Below are 15,286 nucleotides of genomic sequence, written 5' to 3'. Positions count from 1 at the left end.
AGCTCTCAAATCAGGCACGAGAGAACATGTCCTGAGACTTTCTGCACTTTTGAGGAACCAGGTGAACGTTTGACCATAAACAGACACCACACAGGGCCGGTCGTGATTAAGATTTCCAGTTTTTAATAATCACTTCTGTTTTTATTTAGATATTTCCCATTAGCACTGTACATGCCTGGAACCCAGAGTTCTCCCAAGTTTATCCAATCACCTTCCCATAAGTATCATTCATCACATCAGCTCATTAATGTCCAGTCTGTCAGCTTACAGAGGAGGGGAAGCCAGGGAAAGTGGGAGGAGGGACCGAGAGCTTTGTTTTCCCAAGAATAAAGAGTCAGCCGTCACCAGGCACTGTTCATGGGCGGTGGTGTCTCCAGTGGAGCCGGACAGGCTAACGGACAGGCTAACGAGCGCTAACGGGGTCCTGTGCAACTCCCAATAACCATAGATCATCTGTGAGGTATGTGACGCCTCCATCTCCTGCAGGGTCAGAGGTAGGGGGCTTTTAAGGCTGGAAGCTGGTGCAGTGTGTACGTGTGTGTGTGTGCGTATGTGTGTGTGTGTGGGTGTGTGTGTGTGTTGGTTTTGTCCACATTTGAATGATGAACGACAGCTTTGGCAACAATGGCCAGTGCTGAACTGGAGGAGGGAGGAAGGAAAGAAGGGGCTAAAAACTAGTGGGGGGGATTTGCAGGTTGTGTAGGTTGACAGACTGATGGAAGGAGAACATGGTCCTCAAAAATAAAAGCAAGTAGAAGAGCAAACATTCTGACACACACCCCAGAAAAACCAAGCAAAAAGCATTTCAATCAAATCATACAAAGTGACATCAAGTTTCTCTTTTAAAATCCCATCCAGTCTCACCGGTCTTAAAGGTCCAGCTCCCACAACTCTCTTGTAAACCGCAAAGTACTTGTTGGCTCCTTTTATGGCTGGTCAGCAAGGTTAGGGTCCGCTCTGAGGGGGGGGAGGGGGGGGCAGAAAGGGCCAGACTGGCTACAGCGAGCCTCTCCCAGTCAGGAACCAATGGTATGGCTATTTCAGGATTCAATGATCAGCAGCATCATCAGGGGGTTACAGAGTACGACATCACAGCACATTCAGAAAGAATAGTAACGTAGGACCGACTCTTCCACTGGAATCAAGTTTGCTTTATACAATCACATTTCTGAACATTCCACTACAAACGTTGTCTGATGAAGTCAGCGCAGCTCCTTCCCTGAAGCACCATTGTACAGCAAATATGAAGCTTCTCCGATGCACACAGAACACTGGACATGTACCGGGGATGGGGAACGCAGGCCCGGGGGGTGGCCCCGGGGTGGCCCCGGGGGTGGCCCGGGGGTGGCCCGGGGGTGGCCCCTTTCCACGCATCACTTTAGAAATGCGCTAAAATCTCTAGCAAACACACTGCAAAGTTAAACCAATTCACCCAACAACTGTATATGGACTTAGACACTTGAACGAGGGGGGAGGGGCGAACAGAGCAGCAAGAGAGGACCCCAACCCTGGCACAGGAGAAAAGGGGGTCTTTCCGGAGCGCTTCTTTTGCAGGGGGGGAGAGCATGGAACCCAAAGGCAAGGAGAGTGACACAGCTCTCTTCCTTCTTTACCTCCCAACCTCCCTCCATGGACAGCAGGTAGAAGAAGGATGGCTGGAGAACAGAACCACACAAAAAGAAAATCCCAGAAGAGTCCTGGAGTGCCGGTCCGTCAGGAGGAGAGGAGAATTCAAAGGCAAGGAGGCCTTTTTCCTATTTACCTGGCCTCCTCTCTCCTGTCCTCCCTCTTGGTGCGAAGGGGCTGGGAGCCGTCGGCGGGCTGCTGGACCCAGTTGTTGTCGTGGAGACCGACGCGGCAGCCGGGCGTGTCTTTGTCCGTGCGCCGGCAGCACATCCAGTAGGATCGTCCGTAAGGCAGGTCGTGGTGGTAAGGTTTGGGGTGCCAACGGCACAGGGACACGTCCCCGTGCTCGTACTGCCGCTTGCACTGCTTACAGGGGTCGTCTCTGTAGAGCGGGTCCTGGTTCCACAGCGAGTCCACCGCGCGCACGCCGTACATCTCGATCAGCATCTTGAAGTAGTGGCAGGTGCACTTGAGGGCCGCCAGCGAGCGCGTGGGCAGGTAGCTGAAGATGTTGACCATGATGTGGTCGGGCATCAGCAGCATGTACTGGCGCGGCTCCAGGAGGCGCTGGATCTGGAACCTGATCTCCAGGAAGTCGTGGGACACGTGGCGGTAGAGGCGACACAGCGAGGGGTCCGAGCAGTCCTCCCCAGCACCGGGGGAGTCGGGTCGAGACGCCTGCTCGCCCGCGCCCGCACCCACGGCCGCCCCGGGCCCGCTGCTGCCACAGTCCAAAGAGCACATGCTGCCGGCGCCGTCCTCCTCCGCGCCCCGAGAGGGCTGAAGGAAGAAGAGCTGCCGGGTGGGGGGTCGTCCGACGAAGGGTCGGCGGAGCTGCCGACGCCCCCGCCCCCGTTGGCCATGGCGAAACAGACGGTCTCCTCCTGCACATTCTCCGTGCTGTCTTTGCCATAAAACACACACTGGTCCACGGCGCCCGTCACCACCACCTCCACGTGGAACCCAGTCACCCGCTCCCGCCCCACGCCCAGAGCTTTCTTTTCCCCGACAGGAAGTTCCTGCCCGGCGTCAGGGGGGCCACAGGCCTGCCTGTCTGGGTGGTGCAGCTCTCCCTCTGGCTTTGGGGCAGGAGTGGTGGCAGCCAGCAGGAGGCTGCCGGGGTCCCTGGACGAGGGGCTCACCAGCTGATAAAGGTCACAGGTGATCTTCTCTTTGGCCCTGGCTGCCGCCTGGTTGCCCCCCCCCCCACAGCTCATGAACATGCAGCGGGACCTGCCGGCTGGCTCCATCTGAGACCGCGAGTCCAGATTGGACACTCTGAAAGCTATCCTAACTTCCCCGTGGCCGTGGCCGTGGCCGGGGGGCGCCGGAGGAGAGCCGACGTCGGGCTTCCCTCCTCTCGTCCGTTCTCGTTCTCCGTCTTGATTAGTGGAGTCCAGTCCAGGACCGGCGCCCAGATGGAGTCGATTCTCCAGGTTCTGGGACTCAAAGTGCGCTATGGCTTTTGCTACTCGGCACGACTCCTGCTGCTCCTCCAGCTCCTGGTCCGTCTGGATGGGAGATGAATCCTGACCCGCTCCGGAGGTCTTGCCCACGTCGGACACAAACACCACGGGAGTGGGATCCGACACGGTGCCACGGAGCAGGGTGTGCTGGTGCGGGATAAGGCTCGGGCTGGTGGTGGTGGCAGCGGGCTGCTGGTGGTGTTGGCCCCCGTGGACGGCCACGATCTCCTGGAGCGCCAGCGCAGTTCTCTGCTCCACCAGGGCCACCATCTCTGCCACCGACAGCAGGTCGGTCTCATGCACCCCCCCCAGGAGCTCGTCAGCACTGGGAGGGGCGATGGGGGCGTCGTGGCTGAGGTGGGGAGCCTGGGAACGATGGGGAGGGTCGTAGGAGGAGCATCGCTTCCGTCGCTTGGCTTTGCTGCAGTCGGTGGCCCAGTTGCCTTTAACCTGGAGGGAAACACAACCAGTTAGTAATCACTCCCTCGTCCTGGGGGGGGGGGGGGCTCCAGGTTAACGAGATCAGAAACGTGGAACAACAAAGGTCCAGAATGCTCGCTCATACCTTCATGGCGCTCGGTCTGGGCTGCTCGGCGCCGCTGAACTGGTGGGCAACGAAGAAGGCAATCTTCTCCTTGGTGTTGCCCGGCTTGATAACGTACCAGGTGTCCAGCAGCACACGGCCGTCCTCCATCTGGGGGCTGGACGGGGCCGATGAGGGCGCTCCAGAGGACACGGGGGCCGGGGTCGCTGGCAGCGAGCTGGAGACCAGTTTGGGTTCCGGCGGCGTGTTTTCCGAGCCAACGTCGGCCTCTTTTCCGTTCTTTTCCTGCACCCCCATGACCACGGCCCCATCTTCAGCTCGCTCCACCGTCCTCCTGGCATCAGGAGAGGGCTCCGCTTTGCACAGCGAGGGGGACCCTGTCCCGGCACCCCCTCCGCCGGTGCCTGCAGAACCTGGGCTCCTCGCTTTGTTCTGGGAGTAGGTGCCGAAGGGACGGGGGCACCACAGCCGGATATGGGAGAAGGTGTCTCGGTCCATCAGGATGCGGACCACCAGTGCATATCGGCATTTATGCTGGCCAGCAGGAACGCCGGGCGAACACCCTCATGGCTGCTCTCTGACCCAGATCAACCAGTCTGATGATGGCAGCAGCACCACCGGGCCCCCGACCTGGACGGAGACAGGACAGGTCATTACACAGAGGAATCCAATCTGTTGACACCAGCACACCGGTGCACCCCCCCATCAGAGGTGGCTGGAGCACCACCTGGCCCGCTCACGGCCTTTTACGCTGGCTAAAACGCAGAGATCATGTCCCCCACTTCAGAGCCTGGAAATCAAATGAGAGCGGCTCCATTTAACCCCCCCCCCCCCACCCCCCCACCCGTCTCGCCCCCCCTCTTTCCTGGATCTCAGTGCTTCAGAAAGGCCTTGCTTAATAGGAGGCACAAGGGGGAGCATGAAGGCTCATGCTGGACCTATTTTTAACCAACAGCAGGGGGGGAAAGGGGGGGGGGGGGGGGCGTAGTAGTGAAACCGCTCCCGCTGTCGTCCTCATCCCCCCCTCTATTCCAGAAACTATGGAGGCTTGGGGATGACAACCGGGCCCCACCCCGAGCCTTATTTCCTGGTTACATATTTAAGTCATCCACACCCAAAATTGCGCAATGTTGTGATTGTGCTGCTAACGCAACCTTTTTGTTCTCTTCTGTCAGTCTGGGAGGGGGCAGCCCCTTCAGGGAGGGAGGGGGCAGCCCCCTCAGGGAGGAGGCCCGGACAGGTCAGGCCTCCCAGAGGTGCAGGAACCCGAGCGCCACCCACACGGAGCGGCGAGGCGATTTAAGTGGGTCCACTATAATCACATGGCAACAGCTAAGCTAAGCTAAGCTAAGAGCACACAGATTATACGTGAGGGGGACGTGCACGTGTGGACCCGTCGCCACGGCTGCGCTCCTCTCACTCTATTCTCTACCTCCTCCCATCACATGTTTTCTCTCTCATGCAACCATTTCTCAAAACAGATGGCATCATACAAGGAGTCCAGCCGTGCACTCACACGTGCACGCACCCCTCCTGAAGGGTAGCGCTATCGTGTTAGCGTGGAGACACTCGCCCAAGTGCTGACAGGCAGGTTTAAACTTGGTTCTGCCTCTTTATGATCACTTCAATGAAAGGAATCTGTTGCAGCGCGTCAGCGCACACGCCTACGTCACGCGTGTTACCGTCTCACGCCCGTTACCGTCTCACGCCTGTTACCGTCTCACGCCCGTTACCGTCTGAAGCCCAAGGTCACGCTGTGGTTCCTGCTGAGGGACGCCACCAGAGGCAGCCGGGTTCTGAGGTGAGACGAGGGAACATCCACTCGTTTATCTGATCACACGGGGACGCGGTTCAGTTCTGGAGCGATGTGCCGGGCCCGGCTGGTCGCTCTGGTATTTACTGCTCTGCTTAATCTGCTTCTCTGGGCGCCGACGCACAAAGGTCAACACAATAACCGAGTCATTAAAAGGAATTTTACGCCTTTTAAGGACACCTGGGAGATACTGCGGCGGTTCCACTCAGGCCTCTCGGGGCTGCGCCGCCTCCTGAAAAACAATCTTCTGGTTTCCAACGTTAAGCGGACGGATTTTCCAACGTGTGGTCCAGGCCTGAAGCTCAGGACCCAAAGGCCTGACGGAGTGCGTACGTGTCCCAGAAGGACCCACAGCTCTCGGTAGTTTTCACTTCTCTAAAAAACCCCCCGTTTCACTCAGCGCAACGCTTTCTTCTCTCGATTTAAAATGCTTCTTGCAAATCACGGCTCGGGCGGTTTTAAGCTTTCGGCATCAACGTAATCCGTCAAATCCTGTCCAAGCACCGCGGCAACGGCGGCGCCATGGCAACCGTGTGGTGACAGAGATGGCATCATTTGCCGCTCATACCCGACTTTAACATTTACTGCAGGTAATAAACATAAATGTGCATTTTAAAGCACAATTAAAGTGGGCCGTTTGGTCCTGGATACGCGTGACCGGATCAAATGGACCTTGGTTCTTGTTAGTAGCCAAGAGAAGCTGAATCGTCGAACCTTTTATGATAATTACTTCGATATATTCTGGGTTCCGTCAGATGATACTTGGCGTCGAGGACATTTGGCCATAGGAGTCGAACCCCGTCACATGATGTGACCAGGACAATGACGCTGCAGCGAGTTCCACCATGGAACGAATCTTCGGAACCCTTCCGTGACACAAACGGCGGGCCGCTGCAGCCCGGCCCCCTCCAGCCCGGCCCCCTCCCTACTATTCCAGCTCTCCTGCGCTGTTTTGCAGCATTTCGGGCAGTTGACCAAAAGCTGACGAATGAGAAAAGAGCAGCATGCCAGAAAGCCTTCGCAATCTCCCTCTTCTGCACGCGTGTCTGTGGAGACACGCGTGCAGAAGAGCTCGACAGCTCTCGCAGAACGGCGGCGGCGGCCTGGGGTTCAGCTTTCCTCCCAAATGTCAACTGGACAATAGGCCAGAATACCTCACCACAGTCGTCATAAAAACTTAATTAAGGCAGCATTTGTGTCACCCAAACCTGCAACTGCTTGCTGAGAGCTTTGCTGGCTTCTGAACGCTTGTGTTTTCTGTATTTAAACAAGGTTTTTACACAATAAAAATGCACAAGTTGTCAACAGTGTGACTGCACATCTGCAAGAGAAGAATGTAATATCAGGAAGACTTCAGCAGCTCCAGTAGTGTTAAAACTTGCTGACCTGACCTGGAGCACTTGGTGACCATGACTAACCTCCCACACCTACAATGAATTCGTCACCTATATCAAAATAGCGTTTCTACAGAACAGGTGAGGAATAAAAACAACAGATCTTTGTTTCTCTCTATTCTTGTGTTGCTAAAGATGGCTGAAAAAAAGCCAGCGTCAGGTTGACAACAGCCAAGTGTAAAAATATGAACCCAACAAATTTCCAGAACTGTATCGATTTAACCTCAAACATTTGTACGTGTGTAGGAACGTCTTTGGTTGAACACTTGCTCGTAACCAAGCGAGCGAAGTTAGCTTAGCATCGAAATGTTATCAACAAGCTAAAATCCATCGTAGGTAAACAGACTTTGAGTACTTGGCAAGAACTAAGGCTCAACACCCACCCTGCGAGATATTGGGTTATTTAAGGGGGTCAGAGACGGTTATTGTAGAAGGTAAACAAATTCGATGGCGTGCTAAGTGGATGGCACCTGCATAATAACATTACGGCATTTGCTAACCAGCTAAACAGGTAACAAAAAGCCCCCGATCGCAGCATTTTGTAGACTAACTCACCTTATAAGAGTTATCGTGGAGACTCAGTCAACCTTGCAAAGTCGATGACACGTATTTACTTGCCGTCTTCCACTCCAATCAAACCAGTCTGGTGAAATACAGGTGACACGTAGCTAAGCTAGCTCCGTCAAAGGCTAACATCGACATTAGCCAGCAGCTACTTTCTGTTATCAACCTTTTCTAATAAAGGCTGATATCGAGGCTCGAGTGCCTGTCAGTTATGCGAACAGAGTCCGAGGGCATGTGAGCCTTGTCAGGACTCTGAGCAGCCGCTCTCCCACTATCTATTTTGAAGTGACACAAGCTTTTACGGTATGTTCTCGGGGATACCAAAATAATTAGTGTCAGAACGGCAGGAGGAGGAAGGCCATCTTGTTGACAAGCAGCTGCAGAAGGCCCGCAGCCAATAGGGATGCAGAGTCGGTGGTATGCCCATATATGGTGCCCGCGTAGCGCCCTCCCCCTGCTGGACACGCCCCCTCGGAGAAGCCAGTAGGAAGAAGGTGAGAGTCAGGTGAGGAGTTAAAGTGCGTGGAAATGTTGTTTTATTACCTTGAATGATATTAAAATACTGATCTCATCATGTTGGCTTATCCCGCCCTGTCTGTACCCTTGGATGACGCGCTTCACTGGGTTCTATCGATGGTGTCAATGTCTGGACTGATTTATTTTTTTTAAAGTTGTCTATTTGCTGCCGTGGCAGGTTTATTCGTTTCCCCTAAAATCTGAATGGAAACAAACGCTTTAGAATTCACTGTTTACTTAAACATATATTTTAAAAAATATATATTAGTACCTATTCACAGTGGCAATAACCATGGAACAATACACTGCTGCGTGCATTCTGTAAAGCAGCAGCAGCAGAGCAGCAGCAGAACAGCAGCAGCAGCAGAGCAGCAGCAGAACAGCAGCAGCAGCAGCAGCAGAGCAGCAGCAGCAGAGCAGAGCAGCAGCAACAGAACAGCAGAGCAGCAGCAGCAGTAGCAGTAGCAGAGCAGCAGCAGCAGCAACAGAACAGCAGAGCAGCAGCAGCAGTAGCAGCAGAACAGCAGAGCAGCAGCAGCAGTAGCAGTAGCAGCAGCAGAGCAGCAGCAGCAGCAGCAGAACAGCAGCAGCAGCAGCAGCAGCAGAACAGCAGCAGCAGCAGAAGAGCAGCAGCAGAACAGCAGCAGAAGAGCAGCAGCAGCAGCAGTAGCAGCAGCAGCAGCAGAGCAGCAGCAGAGCAGCAGCAGAGCAGCAGCAGTAGCAGCAGCACCTTTTTGATCCACAAGAGGGCCCCACTACCATTTCCAGGTTAATGTCACAATCAAATCAAATAAAGAAAACTACTGCAAAAATACCAAAACCTATTATAAGAGTGTTTCTTTTGCAAATGAACTGTAATAGTACTGATGCTACATCTGCATGGAAAAGGTAAACTAGTTATGTGTGAGGTAGGTTTTGAGTAGTGATACCAAAAACATATACAGCATATTCACAGTGGTGTTTTAACTATAAATTACTAAATGACATGAAGCTACTTAATAGCCAAGCCTCAGATGCGTTGTCACTAACAAGTCAAGTCAAATTTACGGAACTATTTCTGTCTCCAAGGGCAGCTTGTGGTTCAGGAAAGGAATTGTCTGGAATTGCCCCTGAGCAAGGCACCTAAATCCCAACGTGTGGCCCACCCTGCCCAGTGGGTGTGTGTTCACCACTGGTGTGTAAAGGATGGGTTAACTGCAGAGGTCAAATTTACTACCACTGTGTGTGTGTGTGTGGGGGGGGGGGGGGGGGGGATTCAAATAGTTTGGTTTCTTTCTACTAAAATGTAATCAAACTATGATTATACTTAATCACTGAATGGGACTGAAGAAATTCTGAATTATCATATATAAAGTATACAATATTAATATGTGGGTTGTACTGAGCATTTTTGAGTTTGGTCACTACTGTGTACCTTTGCACGTGCTTGTAGATACCTTTAATGACGTCACAGTGGTTCTTTACTCTCATTTGACGTCGTCATCCGTAAGTCCCGCCTTTGCCTAACGCTATTGGACCGCTGGCTGTTCTGGACTCCGATTGGTTGATCTCGTGTATCCTTCCGCGCGTCCTCCGCCGTGTGCTTCCTGGCCAAAGTCCCTTAAACTTCCGGGTGCGGAGTGGTTGCAAAACACTGTTGTGGAAGGAAAGGACGCGCCTGGACTCACGCTGGATATCACAGCTTCGGGAAAGGTGAGTGTCTATATTCATTTATCTGCTAAATGCTTAAATCCTCATTCGTTCAAGCAGTGAATAAATCCAGAGGTAGTATGTTAGTATTGTTAGTATGTAGCTAGTTTGTGATGGGGGGTCTCGGTCGGCGGATGCTGACGTTACACAAGAACGGAGGCAACGAGTTGGCTAATTAAAGTGAAAAGAAGAGGAGCATATAACACAACATATAATGCAACCATGATTCTATAGTGTAGGGAAGTACTTATATTCTTTTATGGAGAAGAATGCGAATATCCCTGCCATGCCAGGTCACCTGCATAACTAGTGACACCCAAGGTTAAACCATAGCACTCATTGTAAAACATTGATGCCTGGAGCACTTTTTCTTGCTCTGCTCATCTTCCCTGCCTCGATCTGGTCTTTCCTCTCAGCTCTACTGGATTTAGCAATGCTGGCCGAGGTCCTCCAGGTGCTGCGGGGGGCAGGTAAAGTGGGCTCCGCTCTTGTTGCCACCCAGGGAGAACAGCTCCGATTAGTCGCCTGCACCTCCACCATAGGAGCAGGAGTCAGGGTCGCCCAGGAGGCGGTGGAAGGAGTAATGGGCTCCTTCATGGCCAGCAGCATGGTAAGGATGGTGTAATACAGTTATAGATTTCTGTAGCTGAAAATAAACCATTAAAATGAGCTGTGTGTCCATATAACGTGCTTTTCTTCCATTCCTCCTGTGGGAGCAGCAGCAATCAAAACAAGAGGACATTTTTCCTGATGCTGAAGGTTGGGAGAACGTAGATCCTGATGATGTTGCCAAATGGGGCGTGGGTGCTGAATTCTCTGCTTCCACCCCTGAGGAACAGCAAGGGCGCAGCGGAGCGGCAGAGGAAACACCAGCAGGTCGTTACGGTAGCAAATGTTGGTCCAGTTCTGTCATTATGAAACAAAGGAGGGAGAGCAAATATTCCATGTGATCTACTAACACTCTGGCAGTACGTTGAGTTCCAGGGCTTAAAGAGACGTTCTCTTTTAGAAAACCCAGCTCCTCTCTTTGCTTTGCATTGCACCAGCAGAGAGCTATAACAAGACTTGCATTGGTAATCATCCATTTATATGTTCTTGCATTCTATCCCATAGGTGTTCCCCCCTCTGCAGGGCCGGGCTGGCCTGGACAGAGTGCTCGCTTCCTCCACAGGTCCAGCAGGATCTGCTACCAGAGCAGGTCTGTGCATGACGCGGTGGTTACCAGACTCACACCTGAGGACATTAAGAAAGCCAGAGAAGCTAAACAGGCCCAGGTGAAACCTGTCAGGCAAAAGGTGGGTTGAAGGCCTTGGAAATCATGCACACATTTTCTCCCATTAACATGAAAAAAATCTCAGAGTGACATTTTCTGGTGCTCTCCACCAATGCCTTTAAATTCAAACTCCAGTTTCTCTTTATATTATAATTTATTTCAACATTTCAGTTCAAATATAGTAATATAGACAAACCATTTCACATATTAATTTAGGGATGCCTACATGGGCTTTTCTGTTGAAGGAGTCAACAAAAAGCAAACATTTATAATGATTTTTGATAAATGGACCCCTGATTTTCTTTTTTCCCCTCAGTTGAGTGATCGAGCCAGAGAGCGGAAGGTGCCTGCAACAAGAATCAGCAGGCTGGTTAATTTTGGAGGTACAAACAGCTTTCATCTTCTTTTTTCATGTACCCACACACAGTCTTTTGTTATGTTTATTAAATGGATCAGAATCCTGTCAAACTATGCAGATTTTATGTATATATGTGATATAAAATGCTTACATTGTGTCCTTTTCCAGGTATCATTAGATACATTTGAAATCTTGCTAAACACAAGTTAAAGACTTATATTGGACACACTTTCAGTTATGAAGCTGCAGATGTGTCCCACTAGTGCTGCTCTGCCTCCACTTAAATCAAGTTTAACCTCATTTCTGACTCTGCTGAAGGACTGGCAGTGGGCCTCGGGATCGGCGCCATAGCAGAGGTGGCCAAACAATCGCTGGGAGGCAAAAGGAAAGGAGGTATGCTTCTAGCCTTCTCAAAAGATCTTCAGAGCATTCCCAGCAGAGCCAGCATTCCCAGCAGAGCCAGCATTCCCAGCATTCCCAGCTGTCCCATGTGGGACTGCCCTCACAAATCTGCCTGTTTGTGCCACTGCTGACCACATTTCTCTGTGCCTGCTGTCCTCCAGACATGAGCGCTCTGCTCGACTCTCCTCTCCTGTCGGAGGCCAACGCAGAGCGAATAGTCGACACGCTGTGTAAAGTCCGCGGAGCGGCGCTGAAAATAGGACAGATGCTCAGCATCCAAGGTGAGTGGGAACGGCAAAATGTGTCCAGGTGCTGTTCTAGTGAGAGGAAAGCGGAGAGCCTGGTTCTGAAACGTTCCTCATTTTTCCAGATAATTCTTTCATTAACCCCCAGCTGCAGAAGATCTTCGAGCGCGTCCGTCAGAGTGCAGACTTCATGCCCAGCTGGCAGATGAAGGTAGGCAGAAGGTGCCTCGGCACGTCTGTCACATCCTTTCCCGTAGACGCTAAAAGTCAGATACACAGTTTAAAACCTTTGTCTGGATATTCAGAAAGTTCTGGAGGAAGATTTGGGTCCTGGCTGGCAAGAGAAGCTGTTGTCCTTTGAAGAGAAGCCGTTTGCTGCTGCCTCCATCGGTCAAGTGCATCACGGTGTGTTGAAAGATGGTCGAGAGATCGCCGTCAAGATCCAGGTATTCGTCCACGCTCGGTTCCGTCTGCCTCTAACCCTAACCCTAACCCTAACCCTAACCCTAACCCTAACCCGTTTCTGTGGGTGCACATGAACTGGTGCTTGTGTTTTAATCCCGGCAGTATCCTGGAGTAGCCGAGAGCATCCACAGTGATATCAACAACCTCATGTCAGTCCTGAAAATGAGCGTTATTCTACCTGAAGGTGAGGACTGCGTCACTCTTTGAGGATTCCAAAAAAGACGTATGAAAAGAATCTGTCTTGTAGCCGAGGTGCAGAGTTGATTCCCCCCCTTTTATATTTTTATTTTATTTTTACATCATTACAGGGCTGTTTGCAGATAGCAGCTTGGAGGTTCTTCAGAGAGAGCTGGCCTGGGAGTGCGACTACAAGAGGGAGGCAGAATGTGCCAAGAGGTTCAGGTGTGTAGGAGAATCCACCTTCCAGGGTAACGGCCACGTTCCAACACCCATCTTCACTTGCCTTCAGATGCCTGTTGGAAGGTGATGACTTTTTCCAAGTTCCAGAGGTGATCGACGAGCTCTCGGGCACCCGGGTGCTGGCAATGGAGCTAGTCCAAGGAGTTCCGTTGGACCGCTGCGTTGACCTGGATCAGGAGACGAGGAACCAGGTACCAGTTAATCCAGCATTCCCAGTATGGTCCTGGCATTTTCAGATGTGCTAGGTTAGAGAATAAGGCGTTCGATTCAGGAAAAGTCTCTCCTGCAGATCTCCTTCAACATCCTGCAGTTGTGCCTCAGAGAACTCTTTGAGTTCAGGTTCATGCAGACGGATCCAAACTGGGCCAACTTCTTCTACAATTCAGAAACTAACAAGGTGAGAAGAATCCAGTGTGACAGAAATGAGTTAATCAAAGTGTTGCTGTGTTGATCAAATGATGCATAACATCCGTAGGTGGTTCTGCTGGATTTTGGAGCGTGCAGAAGTTACCCAGAATCCTTCACGGATGATTATATACAGGTACGAGCTCGGAAACCCCACAAAACTAAAGCGTCCTGAGCAACTGAGCATTGATTGTGCCCAACTTTTGCTCTTATAAAGTATAAGTCGGATCCTCACACACATTGTTTTGTTTCAGGTGGTGCACGCGGCGTCCGTGGGCGATCGAGCCACCGTTCTCTCCAAATCAAAGGATCTGAAATTCCTGACGGGCTTTGAAGCCAAGGTGAGAGCGTTCAGCCTCTTCTGCCGCTGCTTATTTAGTTTCCATGGTTCCATGGACGCCGAGGAGGTTTAAAACGACTGAGAACCGCAGTCGGCCGTTGTTGACCTGTCTGTGGTGTGTCAGGCCTTCGAGGACGCCCACGTGGAGGCGGTCATGATCCTCGGAGAGGCGTTCGCTTCAGCCGAGCCCTTCGACTTTGGTGCCCAGAGCACGACGCAGCGCATCCAGAGCCTCATCCCCGTCATGCTGCGCCACCGCCTCACCCCCCCGCCCGAGGAGACCTACTCCCTCCACCGAAAGATGGCCGGCTCCTTCCTCATCTGCTCCAAGCTGAACGCGCGGATCCCGTGCAGGGACATGTTTCTGGACGTATACAACAGTTACATCAAGAGGAGGCAGAGCCAGCCGCCGGTTCCAGCTGCTGCGTAGACTCTGGGGAGGGTCCTGCTGGAGGACAAACCCAGACGGGGAGGGTTCACCCGAGCCTGCGTGACTGGAACACGTCGCTCTCTCCCCTGAGCCCTCCGTCTGCTCCAGGAAATGATGTCATAACTGTTTACACTGACACCCAAACGCCTACAGCACATATAGAAAGTGGGTTTATTGTCTGTTTCTGCCCGATATGACAGAAATGTGCAAAAATGGGAGTGGTGTTTGAGGCTACATACTGAGCTACGCTTCCATAGTAACCTCTGGACAGCTCGGGTGAAGCAGCTTGGACGGATCGGTTCTGTACGAGGGCCTTGATTCTTTATTAAGACCCAGTGAGTAATGTAAGAGACCATGCAGCGTGTGTCCTTTATCAAATAAAATCTGGAACATTTTTGTGCGTCGGCTTTACTGGCAGACCTCGAGGACTTCCTTGCTTCCTATCGATCTTCCCTGTCCAGGTTTGATCCCTCTTTGGTGAAGGTTATTGATGTTTGAGCTCATTCTCCTCTCACATTCTACATGTTTTAACCTGACAATATTATTGGTTTGAGAACTGTAAGTGATTTTTCTTTCAGCATGTGTCAGGATTATTTTTATTATTTTGTCTCCAGGCTGGCCATTACAGATCATTCCCACTCAGCATCGTTACTCCCGTGGGACACAGGGTTGGAGGCTTTCACCACATTATGAGACTTTTACTGCGTCTCCATTAGAGGGTGTGTCTGTGTGTGTGTGTGTGTGTGTGTGTGTTTATGGTCCACATCTGCTACAGCTGATGAGCTGCAATCGATCCATCAAAATCCAGCCTGTTTGAGCCACGTTCAGAGAGAAATGGCAGCCGGGGAGGAGAACAACCATCCCTTTTCTGGAGTTTTACGTTCCGGAGAGTTCGGATGTTCTTCTACGGCTGGGCTGGTTTTATTACACATTAAAGTTGCAGATTTTCCAGGATGATTTTCCGTCACATTTGTGTTACTGAACAGCATAAACATCTACTCTGCAGGCAGGTTTGCAGCATGTTGGTCACGTTTCATCAGTGTTTTCCAGCTCTCTCATAAACACTTCCGACCCTTTATGATGATCTAAAGACGAGTTAGTATAGTTCCGTCTGCAGGGTAGAGCTGTTCTAACTTTTAGAGTTAGAGTTATAACAGAGAGGTGTGAAAGTGACTTTGCTAAGTTGCTGTCGTAGTGAACCCTCCCGTTTCAGGAAACCTTTGTAGTTTAATAGAAACGAGCGCGTCTCCAACAGAGGAGCTCCGTTTCCACTCCTGCTGTTCTCTTCTCAACACAAAGCTGCTCCCTGCAGGCGAGGTTTGACTAACAGAGTCGT

The 15,286-nt window shown here is 51.7% G+C and overlaps 3 protein-coding genes across 5 annotated transcripts in view; 1 reads left to right on the top strand and 2 right to left on the bottom strand.

Moving 5' to 3' along the window:
* Window positions 1-15,286, bottom strand: part of LOC130535291 (proteasome subunit alpha type-6-like) — a 46,877-nt gene that overhangs the window by 23,411 nt on the left and 8,180 nt on the right. The gene's annotated exons all lie outside the window — the stretch shown is intronic.
* On the bottom strand, window positions 101-7,789 carry fbxo46 (F-box protein 46). The gene is given in 4 exon segments (XM_057050255.1): window positions 101-2,423; window positions 2,426-3,542; window positions 3,658-4,266; window positions 7,399-7,789. Coding segments are annotated over 3 exon segments (2,259 nt in total). The 5' UTR covers window positions 4,135-4,266; window positions 7,399-7,789; the 3' UTR covers window positions 101-1,758.
* On the top strand, window positions 9,446-14,345 carry coq8b (coenzyme Q8B). 3 transcript variants are annotated; one of them, XM_057050260.1, is made up of 16 exons: window positions 9,446-9,615; window positions 10,029-10,222; window positions 10,332-10,506; window positions 10,726-10,907; window positions 11,202-11,268; window positions 11,562-11,636; window positions 11,807-11,926; window positions 12,016-12,101; window positions 12,196-12,336; window positions 12,458-12,539; window positions 12,664-12,757; window positions 12,825-12,966; window positions 13,065-13,172; window positions 13,251-13,316; window positions 13,435-13,521; window positions 13,645-14,345. In XM_057050260.1, exons 2-16 carry the CDS (start codon window positions 10,046-10,048, stop codon window positions 13,948-13,950), a joined length of 1,908 nt encoding a protein of 635 aa, XP_056906240.1. In that variant the 5' UTR covers window positions 9,446-9,615; window positions 10,029-10,045; the 3' UTR covers window positions 13,951-14,345. The 3 variants fall into 3 exon arrangements, with proteins under 3 accessions (XP_056906240.1, XP_056906241.1, XP_056906242.1); XM_057050261.1 differs by having other exon boundaries at window positions 9,456-9,615; window positions 10,332-10,497; XM_057050262.1 differs by having other exon boundaries at window positions 9,461-9,615; window positions 10,332-10,488.

This window comes from Takifugu flavidus, chromosome 12, assembly GCF_003711565.1.
Source record: "Takifugu flavidus isolate HTHZ2018 chromosome 12, ASM371156v2, whole genome shotgun sequence".
Taxonomy (NCBI): domain Eukaryota; kingdom Metazoa; phylum Chordata; class Actinopteri; order Tetraodontiformes; family Tetraodontidae; genus Takifugu; species Takifugu flavidus.
Note: the sequence above shows the minus strand (reverse complement) of the source record. Positions and strands in the feature narration are given on the sequence as shown.

Coding starts and splice junctions, on each gene's coding strand:
- coq8b (XM_057050260.1), top strand. CDS start 10,046: ATGCTGGCCGAGGTCCTCCAGGTGCTGCGGGGGGCAGGTAAAGTGGGC. Junction 12,337..12,457: donor AGATCGCCGTCAAGATCCAG/GTATTCGTCCAC, acceptor TAATCCCGGCAG/TATCCTGGAGTAGCCGAGAG. Junction 13,317..13,434: donor TCACGGATGATTATATACAG/GTACGAGCTCGG, acceptor GTTTTGTTTCAG/GTGGTGCACGCGGCGTCCGT.